This window comes from Botryllus schlosseri, chromosome 16 (genome assembly GCF_051294905.1).
Source record: "Botryllus schlosseri isolate E-star chromosome 16, Bs_hap1, whole genome shotgun sequence".
NCBI lineage: Eukaryota > Metazoa > Chordata > Ascidiacea > Stolidobranchia > Styelidae > Botryllus > Botryllus schlosseri.
The window spans coordinates 19,939,497-19,961,998 of record NC_137251.1 but is presented as its reverse complement, the minus strand read 5'-3'; the positions used below and the strand labels follow the sequence as shown (position 1 = coordinate 19,961,998).

At 41.6% G+C, this 22,502-nt stretch overlaps 1 protein-coding gene across 5 annotated transcripts in view; it reads left to right on the top strand.

Moving 5' to 3' along the window:
- LOC145459351 (uncharacterized) overlaps nucleotides 1-22,502 on the top strand; it is a 183,053-nt gene that overhangs the window by 6,673 nt on the left and 153,878 nt on the right. For 4 of the 5 annotated variants that reach the window (XM_080338002.1, XM_080338000.1, XM_080338001.1 and 1 more), the window contains exons 5-12: nucleotides 7,007-7,065; nucleotides 7,293-7,409; nucleotides 10,500-10,714; nucleotides 15,199-15,409; nucleotides 15,690-15,791; nucleotides 20,611-20,732; nucleotides 21,634-21,723; nucleotides 21,780-21,897. In XM_080338002.1, coding sequence (XP_080194128.1) covers nucleotides 7,007-7,065; nucleotides 7,293-7,409; nucleotides 10,500-10,714; nucleotides 15,199-15,409; nucleotides 15,690-15,791; nucleotides 20,611-20,732; nucleotides 21,634-21,723; nucleotides 21,780-21,897 — 1,034 coding nt within the window. The remainder of the gene's footprint in view (nucleotides 1-7,006; nucleotides 7,066-7,292; nucleotides 7,410-10,499; nucleotides 10,715-15,198; nucleotides 15,410-15,689; nucleotides 15,792-20,610; nucleotides 20,733-21,633; nucleotides 21,724-21,779; nucleotides 21,898-22,502) is intronic. The other variant, XM_080337999.1, reaches the window with a different exon arrangement.

Below are 22,502 nucleotides of genomic sequence, written 5' to 3'. Positions count from 1 at the left end.
ATATTTGATTGGTAATATAGTTATTTTCACCAAGATGGTTTTTCAACGACAGCAATGCACTCAAAGAGTCACTCAGAATAGCAACTCGTTCGATGGAATTTTCTGAAATCCATATCAGTGCATCGAATATTGCTTTCAGCTCAATCGAGAAGATTGATAGGAGTTTCGAACATACTTTTGATGTTCTTATATTGCGATCAGGGATGTAGAAGGAGTACCCAGCACCGTTGATGTTTTTAGATCCATCGGTGTAAACTAGCATTCTGTTTGGGTATTGCTCAAAAATATAATCTCTGAATATAGCATCGACAAGGTGACTTGGTGGATCGCGTCCGAGGGCTGTTTGTAATGATGTATCAATCATAGCGCATTTCAATAACCAAGGGCATATGGTTAGAGGGTGGTCACCTCTGACTTGCAAATCATCCAATATTTGAAGTCGGGATAAGAGATTGAAAGTCACGAATCGGTCCGAGAGTAGATTGTACATTTCCTCCCATTAACCCTCCAATAAACTGCGTGCTGGTTTGATTGTTGTGTTCTGATCTTGGAACGGTACTTGAGACAAAGATATTGGTGCCTTAGAAAAAGGGGCATGTCGTTACACGAGGCCTCTAATACGCATATAGGGGTGCTGGGCATGGCACCGCAAGGAAGTCTCAGAGCTTGATTGCGGATTGATATTATTTTCGTGAGGTGTGATTTCGGTGCGAAGAAGTACGCTTCCATGCCATACTCTATGATGGATCTTATCAGGCTCCTATACAGGGTTAATAGCGTTCGAGTGGATGCACCCCAAGATGTGCCGGATACCATTTTGAGTAAATTCATGCGCTTTGCGCATTTGGATGCAACGTTAGATGTGTGTATCTTATAGTTGAGTCTTTTGTCAAAAGTGACACCTAAATATTTGAAGGATTCCACATACCTCAGTTGATGACTTCCAAGTTTGAGTACAGGTTGTGCATAATTTCGCTTTTTCGTGAAAACCATTGCTACGGATTTCTCGACCGATACCATAAAACCCCACTTTACACACCATCGATGGATCTGATCAAGGGATGACTGAATGTTTTGAGCAAGTTGGTCAACAGCAAGACCGGCCTCCCAAATGGCACAATCGTCCGCATAGAGCCCCATGTCTGACTCGATAACTGTTGGAAGGTCATTTATCATAATGCTGAATAACAAAGGGCTAAGCACACTCCCCTGCGGAATACCATTTTCGGTGAGGAAAATGTCGGATAACGTTGTCCCGATTCGAACTTGAAAAGTACGGTCGTGTATGAAATTGTTGATCCAAGAAAGACAAGGCCCCGAAATACCCATTTCCCGTGATTTATGGATGACAGCAGCCCTCCACACCATGTCATATGCTCTCTCGATGTCTAAGAAGACAGCCAAGACCGATCTTCCATTATGGATAGCTTTGTAAGTGGCATCGTGTAATCGGAGAACATGATCCAGGGCCCGCCGTCCCCGACGAAAGCCACTTTGAGCTGAGTGGAGTAAGCCGTGCTTTTCTAGATACCAAGATAGTCGCTTCATAATCATCGTCTCCATCACTTTACAGAGGTGGCTGGTTAAGGCTATAGGACGATATGACTGTGGGTCTGATCGGTCCTTGTTTCCTTTGGGAATTGGAATAACAATCGAGTGCTTCCAGCTGCGAGGGACAGTCCCATTGCACCATGAGTTATTTATCACCGAAAGCATACTGAGTAGGGCATCTGGCGGAAAGTTTTTGAACATGGAGTAGCAAAGAGTGTCATGTCCCGGGGACGTGTCTTTTTTCGACTTCAGTGCTTTCTCAAGCTCTGCAATCGTGAAAGGATTGTTCAGAAGAGTATCGTTCCTATGGTGTTCGACTTCTATGAGGAGTGAAGCTCTCAAGTCCAACCTATGACGGTAATTCAAAGAGCTGCTACAACGTTGGAATGTCTTCGCTAGTATTTGTGCTTTTCCTCTTTCATCAGTAATATAATTGCTCCCAACTTTCAAAGATGCCACCGAACTATTAGAAAGATTGCCCGAAATAGAACGGACGACACTTCACACTTTCTGGAGATTTCCCCTGGTGCCAAGTGTTTCACAAAAGGATCTCCATGATTCACGTTTCGCTGTTAGTATCACTCGTCTGCACTGTGCACGACTACGTTTAAATTCAGCAATGTATTGCGCATCAAACGTTTGCCTCATTTTCAAAAACGCTGCCTTCTTCTTTCTCACAGCCCTGGCACAATCGTCGTTCCACCATGGTACTGATGAGCGACTGTGACTTCTCTTGATTGGAATGGACAGGCTGGCCGCACATAATACATCACTAGTGAATTTGTCGACCATGGCGTCAATGTTGTTCCCTAAATTTGGCACCTCGGACAGATCAAGGATCTGGCGAAAGCTCGCCCAATCTGCCTTCGAGAGGGCCCAAGTGAGCAGACGTTTGTTAGAGCGGGGTAGTTTAGCCAATAAAGATGTCAGTATGACAAAATGATCACTGCCTAATAGGGAGTTTGTCACGTTGGTAGAGCACGAGTGTGCGATATCTGCCGACGCCAGTGACAAGTCGATGAGTGAGGCCCTGCTCACTGCGTTGTATGCAGTATTGATGCGAGTTGGACTCGTTGCGTTCAGGGTTACCAATCCATGCCGATTTATCGAATCATACAACAAGTGACCTCTGCGATTCGAGTTTCCAGCACTCCATGACCAGTGATGGGCATTGAAATCACCTAATATCAAAGACCTGTCGGACAGGTCACCCAAGAAGTCTAAGTCACCATCAACAACTCGGTATTCGGGAGAGCAGTATATGTCACAGATCCGCAAACCGTTCACTTCGATGCACAGCGTATCTATACCACCACCGGGTGACTGAATATCGAGTATTCGATAAGACAATTGCTTATTGATTAAAATGGCTAGCCCACCACTGCGAAGTGTTTTATCTTTTCTTTCCATGATGTACCCTTTAATCTTTGGAACATATTTATCAATAAGATGTGTCTCTTGAATTAACATAATATCAGGAGGCGTAGGGAGTTGTTCTATAAAGTTCTTCAGTTCAGGTAACTTCCTGTATATTCCTCTGCAGTTCCATTGCAGTATAAGAACACCAGCGTTCTTATACATTTTGTGGAACTGCGCTCAAAAGGCTTTTCAGTGATTCAGGGTCGAAAGAAACGCTTAGCCACTTCTGAGCCGCGGAGGTAATCAATGACGGAAGATCGATATCATCGCTTGAACGACAAGTTTTAGCTGTGAGGTTCACAATTTCGCATATGAATGCGAAGAATAGTAACGGATGTGTAGAAGACATGATAGATAGAATTGACGAGTCGTGATCTGATTCGGACGGGGTACTGGTGGCCTCGTTTACATGAGAAGAGGTCTCCAAAAAGGATAAGTTCGCATCATTTGGAAGGGGTTGTCGCGGTGGACTGATTTTCGCCGAAGTTGACTTAGCAGAGGCGTTCTGACGTTGGTGTACAGCCTGCCGTCTGTGTACAGCCTGACTATAAGTTTTACCGCTGGGAGTTGGCGACAATTGTGTATGTGAAGACGTTTCTGGTGCTTTTGATTTAGCATCGACATGCGATACTTTGGATTTAGCATCGACATACGATAGACTCTCTCGTTCTCGAATTATTTGTATTTTGGCTTCCCTTTTATACACTGGGCACCCACCGTATGCTGCGCTATTGGGCATTTTACAATTGACACACCTCTTTTCCTGATCGCACTGATGATGTTCATGCTCATGACTCCCACATTTGGAGCACGTTTTTCTTCCGCCGCAATTTGCCTTCGTGTGACCAAATCGATTGCATCGGTGGCACCTCAATGGGGGAGGATTATAGGGATTGGTCTTGAATCGAAGATATCCAATATACAACTCATCTGGAGGTGTTGGAACATTAAACCCGAGCAGCATTGACAAACTAGCAACATAGCCATCAGTGGACTTGCGTTTTAGACGTTTAGCAAAGCACACGTGTGATTCGCTTAGGAATTCAACAACTTCGTATTCTGACATGTCAGCTGGCACACCTCGGATAACGGCCCTAGACGCATGCTGATGCAGTTTATTCTCATCGTAACATCCCGTATTAATTGGAATTGACACTACTCCGTCCGTAAACATATCTAGAGATAGGAGCTTATCGGCCTGCATGCGATTGTGGCAGGTGACGAGTAAGTCTCCCGACGGGAAGACACGGATCCCTTCATAATTACCAATCACTGCGTGTAAGCACTTGTTCACTGTGGTAGGATGATAGTGTTTCATCTTCCTATCTTTACCCTTAACAACTATTTTCAAATTTTCGGTGCGAGCTGGATCGGCTGAGAGGTCAGCATAGTCTGCATCAGACTTATTATTCATTGCTTTCAATGGCGGACTATCACAATCAGACTCGCTTTGTGAACCTCTTTTACTGCGTTTTGACGTGACAACAGTAAATTCCATGTCATCGTTACCAACATCCGCTGCCATCAGGCGGGATGGTGGCTTATACAGCAATTAACTTCTCACTGCACGTAATCCTATCCGAGTACCGCTAGAGTATTACTACAAGTAAGCCGTAAGCCTTTACACCAGAAGACCAAAACCTCGCAACAAGCTATCGACGCTGATTGCAGGATGAGCTGCTCAATCTAGACACGTCCGCACACCTCGGCGGTCAGACGCGAATGAAACATACTTATAATATTGTAAACTTCATTGAGGTGAAATGAAATGATTCTAGTCATATCTGATATCTTATAACACTCCTCTGGTAATATTACCTAGGCCTATATCTATGGGGTATGTTTTACATTGTTTCAGGACCGACAAACCATTATAGTTAATTATGCATTAAATCGCGACGTCAACTTCGTCATCCCCCACCTTTTATTTGGTCGTGACGTATATGTAACACTCCTCGTTTTTGGTTATATCATATATATTTTGGATGTGATTTCTCGGGATGAGCTTCCAACTCTTATACGCTTGATTTTGCTCCTCATGTAGTACGGTGATAGCATGAACATAAGCTGATTTATCACATCAATGTGAAAGAACCGCCTGTAACTGGTGGGCAGAGTGTGGCTCGAATTTTAGGATCCGTATTTATTTATAACTGACCAATATATTTGTTGATAAAATTCCTCTTATACTTATAAACCTGGGTTAGTATAAACCTGGGTTAGTCAAAGTAGTCCAACAAGCTAATCGAGTAGAGGAAGTAGGCAATAAAAAATCTATTAAATTAGTGGTATAGTAATGGTTTAGACAGCGAGCTAAAACGACTCCAAGTAAAAGCAGAGTTTGCTCGCTTTAAATCTACCCAAGAAATCGAGTAGTTGTGAAAAGCAGTCATAAACATAGTTATGCTCTGATGAACTGTCAAAGGCTGGCAACTCATCTATGCGGTCAATGTAAAGCAGTGTTTCTTAACCTGGGCGCCAGCACCCCAAAGGGGCGATTTGGATTTTCAAGGGAACGGAACGGAAACGCTCATGGGGTGATATGGGGGACGCTGGACTCAGGGGGTGGTTTGGGGGGCGCTGGCGTCGCAGTAGAGTATGCAGTGGGGGTATATGATAAAATAGTAGAACAACATCTCTATATATATCTGAGTTCCTATTGCAATTTAACATTAGATGAAATCTGTTGAAATCTCGAAATGTTTTGTCGCGTTATAGGCGCGAAATATATGCGAGCATTGTTTGCAACATGTTTCCATGTATGCAGTGGTTTATTATAATTCATGTAAAATTAATGGAGCTTATTATTAGGTATCTAATTCCCCGTTAAAATACTCCAGTCACGCTAGCTCGGGTAATTTTCCACTATATGTTTTGAATAATAGGTATTTTTATCCCGCAGCGCATAACATGTCAAAATTGTAGACAGAGGCACTGTACCACTTTTGAGAGTGGGAGCCCCTTATGCATTGAAGATGTTTTGAAGCTTTTTGGTCCAAAGGATTAACTCAATATATTGGTATTAGAGAGCTACAAAATTAAATCTTGAGCATATATCTTCATCGTATCGTAAAGGATGATTCTGTTTAGTGTTATGACCCGCAACGTCACATCACCGTTATATAATATGGGCAATGTTCCCTCTAAGCTGCGCACGTGCGCAAATGCGCAGTGCTGACACGGTCTCTGCGCACAGAAAATCTAAGTTGCGCACAAAAAAATCCGAAGTTATGACCTTTTTTTCAGTCGTTACGCACTGTTGTCCAAGGGTCTACGCAGTGAGTTAGTGAGTGTGCGCAGACTCGTCAAAAATTAGAGGGAACATTGAATATGGGTTGCTTTGTTTGGAATACATTCATGTTAAAGTTAATAACTGCGTACGTACACTACTAAATTCAATATGAGCAAAGATCTGTACCACTACCCCAGTTGTTTTACTAGTCACGTAAAGTAATACATCAACACCCAATACAATTAACCTCCCCGTATTGCCAATCGCAGAGATGAATTGGTGATGTGTACACAGGGCTCGAACCAGATAGTATGGGCCTGTACCCGATAGTTGTTATAACAACTTTGAATTGGTCCCGAATAAAGCACACACAATAATTATAACGTTAATTAGTCGTGTGGTCCGCGAGCGTGATTCAAGCTACTTCCGATCGTGAAATCCCAACCCGAAAAGACCGACCGGACTTCAAACTCTTACCCCTTGTTTCACTACCGTCCTTAAAATATGGAGGGAGGAAAACAGTTTTTAATCACATGATTATCATCTCCCCATTAAAACAATTCTCGAGAGGGCTGGGTGGCGACGATATGTCACATTGCGTTATTTCGTGTTATAAAAGAGGCACAGTCGCCTACAGATTATACCAACTAGTCCAGTATGCTCTATTATAGTGATAGAATATTTGTAACGTTAGTGACAAACGGACAATCAATGCTCGGTAACCACTTGTTTAACGCTGACTCTCACAACTATGCAGAATATATATAGGTAATCACCCTCCGACGACTTGTTTTGTTTCCGTAGAGCTTGTCGTGATTCCACTACTCCTCAGTCACCCAGCATTACAGCAACCACAGCAACAGGCGAGTGAAAGTATTTAAATAATCTATACCTAATATTTGATAGCAACGTTAGTGAATTATTCCGAAACTCACAACATTTCAGAATACGATTTGCGATCTCGTGGTATATAATTCAAGAACTTACTCGAAATAAGTGTTTAAATATCTCGGTCCACGGATTTTATCAAGTTGTGCCAATTATTGGTAGGCCCATGTCGCCGTAGTGATATAAAAGAAATCTGATGTAGCAGGCACAGCGCCAGAGATTTTGGAGCCAACTCAAAATGGTGTCATAGAGTATCCGACGACAGCAAGTTACCTTTCAACGATGTCCGGATCAACGAAGGAGCTAACAACAATGAGTGGTATGTAACTGCATACTATCTTCCAAGCGGAAAGACTCTCTTAGTTATTGTCTTCCATAAATTCAAAGTGTTGCGACTGGAAGATGAACATAGCAATCACCAGTCACTGGGAGTAGGAGGGAAGATAGCGTATAGTTGTATAATCCACAGCTGCAACATCAATGGATTGTGGCCTCCAGTCCGACCGAGGTCGACACCAGACTTCCTATCGAAGTGTTGAAGGATTATCTATAGGCTCCTTTTCGCCACATTATCCGCGCAAGCGGTGTATTAAAAAAGCCTAGAAGTGGGCCGTGTTACTAGTCGGCAGCTACGGAATTGAATATAAGGAATATTGGCCTGGTGTAAATGACCGTTGTAATCGACAAACACCATAAATATACCACAAACAACCAAGGCTTTGGAGTCGGAGCCCCGGAGTCGTGTATTTTCAACGGATCCGGAGCTGAAACCGGAGCTATAACTATAATTTTTATGAAGCCGGTTGTTTGAAAAGTAGCTCCGGCTCCGTTGTATATCATAAGATGCTATGCTAATACTTTTGGCTGAGTTCACAAGATTTTACGGTAATCGTTCAAAAAATTAGGAATCGTTGCCTCGTTGGCGCCACCTTCTTTAAACGAAGAATGTTCAAATTGGTCAAAACGTGCCAAACTTGAGTATGCGAGGGTATGCCGTGGGTATACCGTGCATATTACGACGTATAATTACTGTATTGTGGGACGTGGTTATTCGTCATACATTGTAATTTCGTCATCAGCACAGTACTGTTGGCCAATAGAGCGGTTCGATAAATATTGATCACTATGCATTTTACAAAATGGGACTGGTGCTTATGAGAGCTGAGCAAATTTACTAATGAGTAATTAAATTAGACGAATCTATGCTGGAGGATAAACGTGATCTTGCTGCACTTGCATATGTCGATTTGGAGGTGCGCACGCCCAGATACTGTACGCCGTCTAATCTCTGAATTCGACGAGCAAATGCCCGTTTTTCGATGATAGCCTCTTAATTCTACCGCGAAATTTAACAGTGTATTATTGAGTTCTTGTTGTCTGTGGTATTGATGGTGTTTTTCGACTACAATGGTCATTTACATCAGGCCGATATTCGTTATTTTTTGATTCCGTAACTGCCGACGTGTAGCACGGACCACTTCTATAGGCTTTTTGTAAGACACCGCTTACGCGATGAACACGGCGAGGAGGAGCCTAGATAACTCTCCAACACTTAGGTAGGAATGGTGGAGTCTACCTAGATCAGACTCAAACCCACAACCCCCTGGTGTTGTAGCTGTGGATTTGTGTTATTGTGTGTGACTGCGAATTGGAATTCAATCATGCGCCTGATCGTGTTTCGCTGTAAAGATCTGCGAACGCAAATAAAGAAACGCATCCCAGAACGCCGGTATACTGAGCGAACAATTTTCGCGATGCGAGCTGGTCAATTCGATGCTTTCCAGTATGTAATCATCTGTTTTGTGCATATATTCTTGTATGCTTGAAACAGTCGCATTCCTGAATTGTCACGCAATGATCGTGAATAGTTTAATTCGTTACTGACACGGTGAATTTTGTAATGCACGTCGTCAGTTGTCAAATGTTAATGCAACACCAGATTCTCAGTTCGCACTAGTTCTAAACTTATTCGATTCTCCCGTAGGAAAACTGTCTAATTCCAGTAAACTTGATCGACACCGGACGGACTGGTAAGGAGCGCATCAATATCGAATTTCGACCCATTTGATACTTAGTGGAGAGCAAATTTATACTGATATGGTCTCAAAATGCGCTCATGTTGCACTTGCTGCAGTAACACTTGAACAATCTCACAATTTCAAGATTTCAGTCATCTGTATGCTTGATATGAACAAGTGGAGCGCCGGTATAAAAACGTCGCATTGGTATTTTATTGCGGTAATCATTGACTACTGACTGTATCATTCGATAGTTTACGGAGCCGGAGCCGGAACAGCGATATCAATGAGCTCTGGAGCTGGAGCCGGAGCTAATTCATGATAGAAGAGAGCTCTGGAGCCGGAGCTGGAGCAGCTTAAAATGTACGCCAGCTCCAGTGCCCTGCAGACAACACCAACAACCAGTCACTGTGGCGAAATTTGTTACATTGACGATTCGATATTTCAGATTTTTGCCAAAATATAAAGTGCCTTCCTTGTCTATGTAACAGACTCTTTCTTGGCCTTCCTTGGTCTTTCTTGGCCCGAATGCTGGTTTCCGAATCTGATGAATTTTGGTTAAACATGTCAGACGCAACACTGTCATCAATTGGTTGGCATAGTACAGGGGCCCGCGAGGGTACGTTGAGCCGCCCGTCAACAGTTTAAATTCTTATATATGACAATGTGGCCCGTTGGTCTACAACATTTTCGAGCAAACATTTTTGACCATAAACATTAACAAAACAAACCTGCGTTCCAATCTAACTGACGTTCACGTGTAATCTTTACTAAGGGCTTCTACATCCTACATGCAGCCAGAGTCAATTCGGATTTTCAAACGCCGCTGCTCATTACCACGTCACAAGTATTAGCTTTGCTCGTCGATGATTACGTAACAAATTATCCACACATAATAAGCAGGGATTTCTAGATATCCCTGATGATAAGTCGATATTCGATGAACATGTGGTCGTGTGATTGTAAGCATCATCGGGACGTCGTAAATCCGGTTAACAATATACTCCAGACATCCCCACGTAACAGCATAACAATAATCACCACTATGCCTAGCTTCAAATAGTAGCGTTAGTATTGATTTTTAGTTATGCTTAGTTGAACGCAGTTTTAACGTTGCTTTTGGCGAGGATTAGACCTACGACCGTTAACTGGACAAAGATTGAAATTTTGTACTCTTCAAATGAAATATTACGATTTCCACATCGAATCATTAGAAATCAACGACTGCTGATATGAATCATAACCGAGCTATTTACTCATAATTACATCGCAGGCCAGATGTTTGACGCTCCGGATTTATACAATACTTCATTATACAGTCAGCATTTGTAGCAGGAAACTATGGTTGCAAATTTTACGTAACTGACACGTTTGAACTCCGTTTATTACAGACGAGTGTATGATCGAAGCTGCAGGACGTTGCTATTGGATTTTTCTACAGCGTTCATTTTCAATTGACTTCTTCCGGGCACAAAGAATTTGCGCCAATCGAGGATTAGAACTTGCAGCGATTCCAGATGAAGAAACCTACCGTGCTGTCGTAAATCATATCAGGCGAAAGTCGTCACGGGCTGTAGTTTGGCTTGGAATGACGATAAATGAGCAGGTCAGTTGACATTTAAAGTGACATGCTTAGGAATCGTACCAGCGTACACTAAAATAAATGTACACATAATATTACAATGAACAGTAGGAATTAGAGCAGGGGTCGACTGCAGTCGGATTTTCTCAATCTTGGCCGGATCAGTGCTTTTTCTGAAACAGCCGGAGGCAGATGGGAGCCGGAATCGAGATGGGAGTCGACTTTTAGTAAGACTGTGTCACCAACAGGAGTTCGTTTGCATCTAAGAATAGTATATTGAGCGCTCTCTTATTTGAAATTTCATTATGGTGAAATCGTATTTTGTGATACGATTGTTGATATACAATGTTCTTTCCAATTCTATACTAGTTGGTGTCGATTAGGCCTGTCCAGCCGAGAATATTCATTTCAATATGAATATATAATTCAATTGTATATTGAGGACCTTCAATTTCGTTAGTGTAAATAGAGAATTGATTGGATGACTAAGCACAATTCGCTGGCTTCCCACATGCTGTGTGTTTCGTTCTTGTTATTCTGTGATTGCGGGCAAAACTGACATCACAGAGTCACTGATTATTGGCAAGCGGAAAGTTGAAGATTCCGAAGAAACTTGAAAGCAAGTAATTTTTTGAAGCGTGGAGGGTGGTCCGAAGTTGAAAAGCAAAGAATTTCAACCAAAGACGTGTAATGACATTTAAAACTGTATTACGTGGAAAGGGTTCACAGTACAGAACCTACGAAGGTTCGTTTGTGAACGCGAACCTCCAAACTTTAGAGATTCGCACAGGAAAAAAGAACATGGTCCTCACGTTCACACCATATCTAGTAGATATGTACAGGGTCAGGATCATGGTGTCTAGACGGACAGGAATCCCGCATGATTTTCTGAACCGGATTGGATCTGGAATCTTGATCTGGTCAGGATTGTAATTCCTGACTTTCAGTTAGGCGTAATTAGGAAAATATCGTAGGTACTCCGGTATAGAAGCATAGAAATAGCAATTTCCAAACATGAATATTTTAGGCAGAAAACTGTTGAGTACACTCGGGGCACCGTGTACACCGTGTACTGTACGCCGTGTACTGTAGCACAGCTACAACCCCCATGAGTGGCGGGTTCGAATCCGACAGAGGTCGACTCCAGAATTCCTGCCTAATTGTTGGAGGTTTATCTAGGCTCCTCCTCACCATACCATCCTTGTAAGCGGTGTCTTATAAAATCCAAGAAGAGGACCGTGGTACGAGTCGGCAGCTACGGAATAAAAATGAAGAGAATTGGCCTATGGTGTAAATGACCATAGTAGTCGACAAACCCCACGATTATCACAAACAACAACAGCACCCGTGTGCCACCCGTGATATTCAGGCTTACACCACCATGGTGTAAATCAAACACAACATCTTAATCTAAAAGATTCTTGCATGGAAGGACTAAGAAAGATATGCACGTAAGCACCTAGGATTTATAACCGCGATATAATTCCGAGTTAGGCTCTGCTCTCGTGCACCACCTTTTGGATGTGAATACACTCTCTTTTCGCGAAGAGTGTGGCACTAGGTTTAAGTCATTAACATCTCAGTAAGTAGTGCAAACCAAGTAGAAGTGTATGCTTGATTACCCGTAAAAATAACAAGTACTTTGTTACTGATGACTAGGACGATTTTTTCACCTAAAAACGGAAGATTTTGACCAATAAAAATCAACATTTTGACATTGTTTGTCCTTGAAAAACTTTATTTTCATCAAATTTTGGCATCGAGTATGCAGATTAGGTGTTTTCGTAAATAATGTTAGAATTTTACTAGTCATCTTCATTTGTGGTTGGAACTGTCTGTCCTTGCGAAGTAGTTTGGCCAGAAAAAAAAATTTGACATTAAAACTGACAGATTTCTACATGAAAAACTTAACGAAAAACTTTAACGAAATCTGGCCCTATGAAGAATTCCAGTAGTTACATCACGTACTATGGTATAAATGATTAAAATTTGTTGTAGTACAACGAAAGATACTTTCGTAAATTCTCGCGTAGAGAGTGTATGTATCCCTACTAAGTAGCTTGCCAAGACTGGAGAAAGAACGTCCAACAGCAGCTGTTGTTGGCTGACGAAACTGACGTTGTTCGTACACTGCTGGTGGCACACCGTGTTGCTTCATTCTGACAATGTTGTCTACATCACAATTTTTCATCATGCGCTTCTTGATATAAGAACCATGCAATGCACAAGCAGTCTTGATTCAGTTAGGATATTTCGGTACGTTGACGATAACACCATGTCAACTTTTTTGTTTCATGATTCACAATGAGCAGACAGTTGTATAAAAATTTTGACAATTTTTTTTACTTATTTTGACATGTCAATAAAAATCGCCTGTCCTTGAAAGGGGCAATAGATGATCGGAATTTTTGAATGCGCATTGCGCATGCGGAAAAAATGACGGAAATAGGATTAAGTGTGGATCAGGATTCTGTTTTAACAAAGCGGATCAGGTTGTGATCTCAACAAAACCATGATCCACACATCTCGAATAGGGAGGTAGGCCAAACGCGCAGCCTTATCTACACATATTTAAATCTTTTGGAGAGTCAAATTCACTATTAAGAACAAACGTGTGGATGTGCACTGTGCAGTGTTTCCAATGATTAAGCAATGCGACGTCCTAATTTTGTGTTCACATCCTCCACAGCGACTTGCATTCGTGTTCACACTTACAGCCTTCCATCCCTAATGAACACTATTAAGGTTCAAATTCGAACCACAGTGTCTTTTATACGGATAGATAACTGATTCTTATGGTTCCACGCGGGTGTTGCTTCCGAACTGGAATCTGGAATGGATTCGCAATTGCTTTTTTGTTGTTGTTGTTGTTGTTGTTGTTGTTGTTGTTGTTTGGTATTCACGGTGTTTCGACTGCTATGGTTGTTTACACCAGTCCGATATTCCTCATTATGATTACTGATTTGCTCACTTCGAAGATGGCTTTTTTGCCATTGTTGATCGCCTTCGGGTAATAGATTCAATAGGCATAGCCAATAGGCAACAGGCATACCAGTGTTGGGATGACCTGAGTCGTGAATTGACTTGACTAGTCACGTGTTTTGAATGATTTAACTTAACTCAAGTCACTGTCCTGAAATTTCATGGCTCGACTCTGACTCAACGTATGAGAAATGTGGAGTGATTACGTCTATAAAAACAATTGCCAAGTCAATATTCCCCGAAATATTGCACATCGAAAAGCACTCTGAACCTCTCAGCCGCAATACCAGTCCTTTATTGATAGGGGTTTACCGTCCATATCTATTTCCATTTTTGATATGGTTCTTCCGTCAGCAGAAACCTCGCCGTTACCTGCGTTCATACGGCTTTGATTTTCATAATATTGTTTCAAAAAGCATATCTAAATTATCCCGCAATCAACGCTTTCGTAGACTTCGTAGACATGGTTGTACAAGGTTACAATGAAACGAGTCGCAAATTTTCGTTGACTCGATCTTAAGCGAGTCATTTCCCCCCAAAAAAACGGAAAATGACTCGACTCGAGTTGAGTCAATTCGTGTATTGACTCGACTCCTAGTCGAGACATTTGATTATTCGATTCACCCCGTGTAGCAGGACCAGTAGTTGAAAAATAAACCCATAAACCGTCTTTGATTTATTTAAATAAACATGTTAAGAGTGAGAAAAATGAGTATATTTTGAATGCGAGAACTTCGATATCACTCAAGAGTTTTATAGAAGTGAGTCGAACCTGTATTGAGCTCGAGAACGAAAAGTGAACATGATGGATGACTTGAATTCAGACTTGATTCAATATTGAATTGAAAATGACTCGACTTGACTCGAGTCAAATATATGAAAGTAAAACGGAATCTTGACTGGGAACCTCGTGGCTTTGCTACAACCATGAGGAAGTAATATTTTACTAAGTACTAAAGTTCGTTCTTTCTTGCTCGTTTCGACAAAATTTACGGTTAACAAATTTCTTTTACGCGCTCAAGTATTCTTTCTCCTCTACGCATATGAGCTTGGTACTGTCGTCACTGCATCCTACATGCCGCATTTCAGCCAATAACCCCCTGTTACATTGAATTAGCGCCATATTACTTGGGCGGGATCTGTATTCTCATCGACTTATATAAATAACTCATGACTCGCGTCATATTAGTGGTTTCGAAATGATACGTAACCAAGTTCCACAATTTTGGCGTGGTCTAGTCAGCATATGCACATACAATACGTATACATCTGCCTCCACACGTATAATCAGATACCACAAAATGAAATCAGTTGATGTTTTGAAAGGCATTCGAAATCCGAAAATTTCAGATGACTTGATTTCATTCGAGTCACATTAAAATCTAATTAACTTGACTTGAAGAATTTTATAACGACTTGATTTCACTCGAGTCAGAACTTGCGGTGACTAATGACCCAACGTGATCCGAACACTGAGTACGTTTTGGAAGTATAACTCATTTCCCAATATTGTTTGATTTTTCAAGACGAAACAGGTCCATCCTATCGGCTCGTTCCAAGGACAATGGCTCGGCAATATTCCCATATGGGATTCGGCACCCGAACCAAATATATACCTTGAGGTTAACTCTCTATACACTGGAATGATGTACATTCGACCTGGTATACCGATAAATGGTGCAGTGTGTTGGGGACCTAAGAATATCGGCACGACGAGAGAGTTGGCGGAAACTGATGGTATGCATGTTATATATAATTAATACAGTATGACACTGTCTGATAACATGCTTGGTAACATTTGGTCACTATATCACGAATTGAGGTTGACTGAAGTCAACAAACCGACTTGACGAATGTTCGTTTTTTCTTATCCATATACTCGAAACAGTTTCACAATAACAAAAATGAATATATATCTATTTATCGTTTACTCAAGATCATTCGGAGTAGGTTAGGAGGTTATATTTTTGAAAGTTGCGTCCTACTGCAAGGAACTAAAATGTATTCGGTATCACAGTCACCACACCATCGGCAGTGACGCCATTTCGTAACGATGACATTGGACGGGTAACGATAACGAGCCGAGTTGCCACCACTTCCTGGATTACCACGCCAAGTGGTACGTATGTATTTTTACATTTACTTGACATTGCTTCGCGGGCCGGATGAAATCGTCTCTCTTCCATCAAGATACCTCGTAAGCGGGTATGGTTGCTATTAACCTAACAGTATTCGGCGTCTCATGGCGAATAAAATAATGTAGCAAATCAGAATCTCGTCCGTCAGTAATGAGCTCTCTCCAATGCGATTTACCGCGGCGCATTAGTGCCAAAATCTGAATTGCAATATATTTTGCGACCAGCTCGAGGGGCTTTGAACTCACGTAAACACGAGACGCAAAACATAGTGTCGCAATCAACGCGTTCGTTTGTGATTTGGTCATGTCGGCAATCTCTGAAAAGGATGTTATCGGCTGAGGACTTATAATGCTTTGTGGTCAACGATTTGCAGTTAACAGTGAACATCTTTCACAATAAGGGCAATAGAAATGCAAAAAATGTGGTTTTGGATTTCGGCTGAACAGAACAAAATCGCAGTCGAACAGTGCATTGTTGTTCGCCTGCTAAAGGTCACTATACATCTAGTATCGAGCATACATGGATATTTTAGTTCATATGAGGAAACAGTTGGGTCAATATAACATTCTTGAAACACGGCGCGGATAGTAATTGGCAACGAGTTTATAGGCATACCGAATTGGACTGAATGCTATCGTTCGGCATCGAACGACGACCGCACGACATGCTAGCCAAAGATAAACAGTGGGTATTATATGAATATTAACCATAGATTACTAACTAGTAGGCTAGTACTGGGCTAGTAATCTATAACTTAACACTCTAATAGCATGCTTGCTAGCCTTTACAGAACTCAAGACTGCGTTATATTCATAAATGTCTAACGGCGATCAATAATGATGTAAGATTGTGTGTGGGTCACAACACTACCAAAATCATTTTTATGGTGTGAGAGGAGGAAGATACTGACAATTTGAATTTGTAGCTCACGAAGAAAATGATAGTTGGTTTTATTTTAGCTTCAAATCATGTCTACCGTACAAATGCCTCTCATTCTCAAGCGCGGTATAAAACCACGTTCTCATGTTTCGATCCGTAGTGTGCTGCATGATACACTGCCTATAGTTGGAAACATTTTTTCGGGCAAACCCCTATATAGTGCAATGAAACTGTGTTAAATAAGACCTTGCGTTTTAAAAGTACGCGCATGGAGTATAAAACCAACATTTCACAGGAATTATAGTAACCACGGATTTTTTTGGAAATATTGCATATACGTCATTGATATATTTCGCGAGAAGCGCGAAGAAAATATTGACTATTTTGTGAATTTTGTGATAAGTAAATTTGCAAACGACATCTCAGGAACATGAAGGACTATAGTTCTACGATGGAACGTTGTGTCCCTATGAGTACTGCTACGCCATTTATCTCCGGCGCCCCCATAGCGTCCCAGCGCCTCGCATATCCCCCCCCCCCCACACACACACACTCCGTGTGTTACCCCTCCTTCGAAATTCGTGGCGAGTTCAACTCCGCCAGCTATAAACTAAGCGGTTAGTTAACGCGAGAAAGATGCAGTAATTTCAGTTTTGCGTTAACTTAGCGGATACTGATGTTTGTGACGCAGTCCGTTGACGTTTACCCTCGATTCCTACGTTTGCGGTAAGTCAATTTCACTGGAAGACATTGTTATTGAAGGTTTTGTAATCGCGACTGCCCGCTTGTCTCTAATTGGTAAATGTTGATTCCGTAGCGCGGTTGTTGTTATGAAATGCTCCCCAGGGTTGTCAAACATACGCACACGAGGACGATTTGTCCCGTCCTGTTTAGATATGCTGAGTATAGATAAAAATATTTTAACTATAATAAACATATCTATCAAAGGTCGAGACATAAAGTTTTGAATTGCTACCAATTAGAGTAGGGCCGGCCAACCCGTGGCCCGCGGGCCACATCTGGCCCGCGGGAAGGTTTTGAGTGGCCCGCGAGGTAATTTCCGAAATTAGTAATATTATCAAAAATGGAGTGCTCAGATTGTGAACCTGCAAGGCCAATCAAAAATTTGATTATTCTGGCCGCAACATTTGAGATGTGATGACTAAAATATCAGTTCCGACGCATTGGCAGATTCATGAGCCAGTCACATTTGGGTAGATCTTCGTACTATCGTACACTACAATAACACAGAATAATTTGCGATATATTTATCAAAAGTAAAAATTTTCTACAGGCTTCGCGCAACATGTTTTGCACTCGATTTCGTGTTTTTAATATTGTTACCACTTTCTGAAAATGAAAGAACGCCTAATGTATCAGATTGAGTCGAACTATATTCGCGATTACGAGACGAAGTGTCGTTCAACATATGCGACCTTGCGTTTGCGCTCAATGCAGAAAGACCGTCGACTATGAAATAGGGATGGTGTGAACGTGAGGTTCACGTTCGCGTTCTGTGTGTGAACCTCGAAAATTTAGAGGTTCGCGTTCACAACAGAACCTTGGTAGGTTCTGCACTGTGAACCTTTTTGGTAAATTGTAATTTGCACTTCATTATAAGATCTTTGGTTAAAATTTATTGCATTTCAACTGCGGGTCACTCTATGCATGGCGCTGGCAGCATACAAAATCAACACTATAAATGAGCATGCACCTTGACAACATTAAAAGTTTTACTTGCTTTTTTGTTACAAAAAATTTCTCGAAATATCCAGTTTTCCGCTTGTGAATATTTAGTGACTCTCTGCTGTGAGCTTGACCTGCAATCACACAACGTCATGAGCGATATACGTAGTCAGCGAATGATGCTTATTCAACCAATCAATGACATTGATATCGTTTTCAGATGTAAAAAATCGAGCGGGCGTACGGGGTCAATATTGACTTCATATCTTTACCGTATCATTAAAACCAAATCCGTACGGTTAAGGTGCTGTCTACTGCTGTATAACTTGTTGTTTATGTTATCGGTAGCGAGTATAGAAACCCGTTTTACACTCTGCTCAATATCAATGTAGCAATACTCAGACTCCGAACACATTGTCCGGTCTGGCAAAGACCGTTAAGGCGTAAGCTTATATTCTCTGGTAAGTCCTCGTCGAAATTGTTGGCAAAGCGACGGAATGTATTGATTTTATGAGATTATTATATGCCTTGATAACCGCGGTTAATACATTTAGCGACGTTTAAAACGCCAATATGTACTTCAGCAATGTGACATTATATGTGGCCCGAGTCTTCGCTAGGTATCGTGTACATTAATATGGGCTATCACTTCATTGAAAGATAGGGTTGGAATTAGCAATATGACGTCACGAGGTTCACGTTCGTGTTCACACAGAACCTTTCAAAAAGGTTCGCGTTCACACGAACCCGAACCTTTCAGAGGTTCACACCATCCCTACTATGAAACCTGGCCCAACCAAGTGACAATATTATTGACCTATGAACTTCGAAAAATTTTCGCGCTTGGCGGGGCTAGTGGCCCGCGCAATAGTTCGTCAATCAAATGTGGCCCTTTGGCTGAAAAGGTTGGCCACCCCTGAATTAGACAGAGAACGTCGAACATATTCATTGATCATTGTTCATATTTATCATTATATAACCACCCGATCATTAGTAAAAAGTTTGAGACAAATTCCGAGAAGGTAACAAAACTCAGTAACATGGACTAATATAGGTGGTTAAAGTTATTCACAGAAGCGAGAACGCCAACGCAAAATCGGTCCGTGCAAACCAAGTAGTACGCAAATAATATAATGGAAATATCGGTGGTGACATTGCTATATCGTTTTTTACTTATCGGTTCACATAGATACAATCGGCAAATCATTGCGAAGATGCCGAAACGACGGTCTTGATCTTTATTCGGCGGTCTTCTCAATACAATACTGTCCTCGTTATTTTTCATTCACTTCTTTGTATATGTCCTTCATCGGGAATGTGAATACCATGATGGCACACGTGTGCGGTGCCTACGCAGAGTTTGAGGTTAAAAAGGAAAATCCCATCCCTTTGAAATGCCAATTCTGTCTTAGGTTATCAGCTCATTTGCAATTTAAGTAATTCGGAGCACGCCGTTGCGTTACGACCTGTTACTCGTCAATGTAATGCTAGCGCAATCCTGTCATTTCTCTATGTCAGTGGCTCTTAGCCTGGATTTAAACGAACCCCGGCGGCTCCCTGAGTCTCAGAGGTAACAAAAACTCACCCGTCTTATATATGATTCGTGATAACACGCTCGCTGCAGGGAATCGGATGTGATCAGTGGTCGAATAGTAACGCGTCGTCTGCGGTGGCGAGTGCAGGGGGCAAGGGTTTGGGGCTCAAAATCAGTGGTTTCATGGGTTCTCTAGAGGTCAAAAAACTCACCCTTATATGATTCGTGATAACACGCTCATCTAGGGATCTAGGGTATCATCGGTGCAGGAAATCGGATGTCATCAGAGGTCTAATAGTAATACGTCATCCGCAGAGCCGAGGCAGGGGGGTTAGGGCTAAAAATGAAATCGCCGACCTACGCTATATCCGATATTTATTAGCTCTCATTTGGCAATTGGTATCACGCTGTTGTGAGGCGTTTTGAAGGTCAAACCTGGCATTCCTGATAGAGAAGAAGATACACTGATTTGTGCGCTATACTCAGTTTAATCTTTTTGGCTGTATTTTGTGATAATGGTGCTTCAATGGATTTGTTCTATTCAAGGCTGTTGTTGATGCTCAGGTAATATTATATGCTAGTAGTCTAAAGTAATATATAAGATTTTATCGATACATCTGTTAAACACTGTGTACTGAAAACGTAATTATTTGTTTAAGTCCCTTTTTTGGTGAGCTGCAATAACATGCTGCTACTCTTAGAATCATGTATTTCTACAAACATTGACAACAAAACCTCGGGCTACATCCAGTCACCCAATTATCCAGGATTCTACCATAACAACGCGTGTTATTCGTGGAAAATCATAGTCCCGGAAGGCATGGTAAGTCAAAGCTTGAAATCGGAAACTGTTCCCTTATTGTGTTATCCACAATAATTAGGTAAGGCTGTACAAGTACAAGCAAACCATGTACTTGACTACTTGTATGTATGTATGTATATACGCATGTATGCATGTACAACACATGCGCACTGTGCCGTGGTAGTTACCGCCTTTTAGGCCTTGTGCACGTCTCTCAATCCTTCTTGCAATCATCCTTCAATCATTCTCACGTCAATGCGTCCCGAACGTCGTGGTCTTTATTGCCGATTATTAGCTCGACTCACTTCACGTCTGGGCTTTTCAATGCAACGTACCGTTGCAGTGAGGTAAGCGCCACTCGCTTCTCCCTGTAGCAATAGCGACATTGATATATCGAAAGTAAGACGAATCTTGACCATTGTTAGCCATTGAACTAAAGATTGTAACAATCTGAAAAAGTGGTTCTCAAGAGGGACTCACACGAAGGGTGGGTTGAATTCTCTTAGTTTGGAGTCGCGGTATAGCGTTTGCGGAGTATAATCACATTACGTTTCTTGAAATTATGGTACATGCAAGAAGTAGGCTAACTGGTGGCCTACGCTGAATTTTGCTACAGCGCCAAGTCTTTCTTTCCTTGAGATGCGTGAATGTTCCATTGACATTAAAATTCCAGAGATCACGTTACAAGGATTGTTTTTAAATGAATTGCCCATGCTACCTTCAATCTCATGGGGTTCCATGAAGCTTGACGTCACGAACGTGGCTCTGACAGGAAAACGATTGAGAACCATTGATATGCCGGCAAATCCTTTGCGTTATAATTTCAATTGAAATTCAATGTCTAATTATTCAGCAACTCGGCATGGTTACAAAGTATTAATTAAATTTCTTTGCTAAACAATTTTATTTTTCAATCATACAGGTAATCATGGTTGAGTCGCAAGGAAATTTCCGCTTAGAAGGAGTAGAAGGAGTCTGCGCATATGATTCGCTCTCGTTCGATGGCTACGCTGTGAGAAACTGTCTTTCAGCGATGATCAAGTTTTCAGTAATTCCAATTTATTTCAGAGGTTTTGCGGTTCTTCATTCAGAGGCTTCCAAACTAGGAACAATATGTTGAAAGTAAATTTCACAAGCGACGGTTCAGTAACCGAACGAGGGTTTTCAATTTTGTGGTACGCTGTCAGTAAGTATGAATCAATTTAATCTGAATTAATATATAAATAGAATTTGTCAATTACCAAGTAGCACGATTGTCGATTCTAATAATACACATGAAAATAATCCGTATGATTTCCATTACAATCATACATTTGGGGAAATGTTTAGACGGTATTCAACACATTACCGCATTTGCTTCTAACGCAACTATAAACTGACGACCGGTGTAAGCTCGGAAGTCGGAGACGCTGAAGTGTTTCGGGTCAGCCTAGCATTTGATTACTGAACTGGACAATGGCCCCTTATTCGACTATTTATGCCCTACAGCAGTACTAAGAGTTGATCAGATAGAGTGCAGTTGTACAGCGCATTATGGGAAGTATAGGCTCACACACACATCGACTGATGTAAGTCGGTAAACTGGGATGCAGACACTCTAGGATGGTGGTTCCCAACCTTTTGTTCTTCATTCCCCACTTCTGGTTAATTCCGAGTCTTCATTTATCGCAACCTGAAACCCCTCTATTCAACCCTTAAAATGACCTCTCCAATAAAAATGGGTAAGCTTTTGTATGGTAACGACTTGATAGTGTAATTTAGGATGCTCCATGTTTGATAGTGAAGGCACGT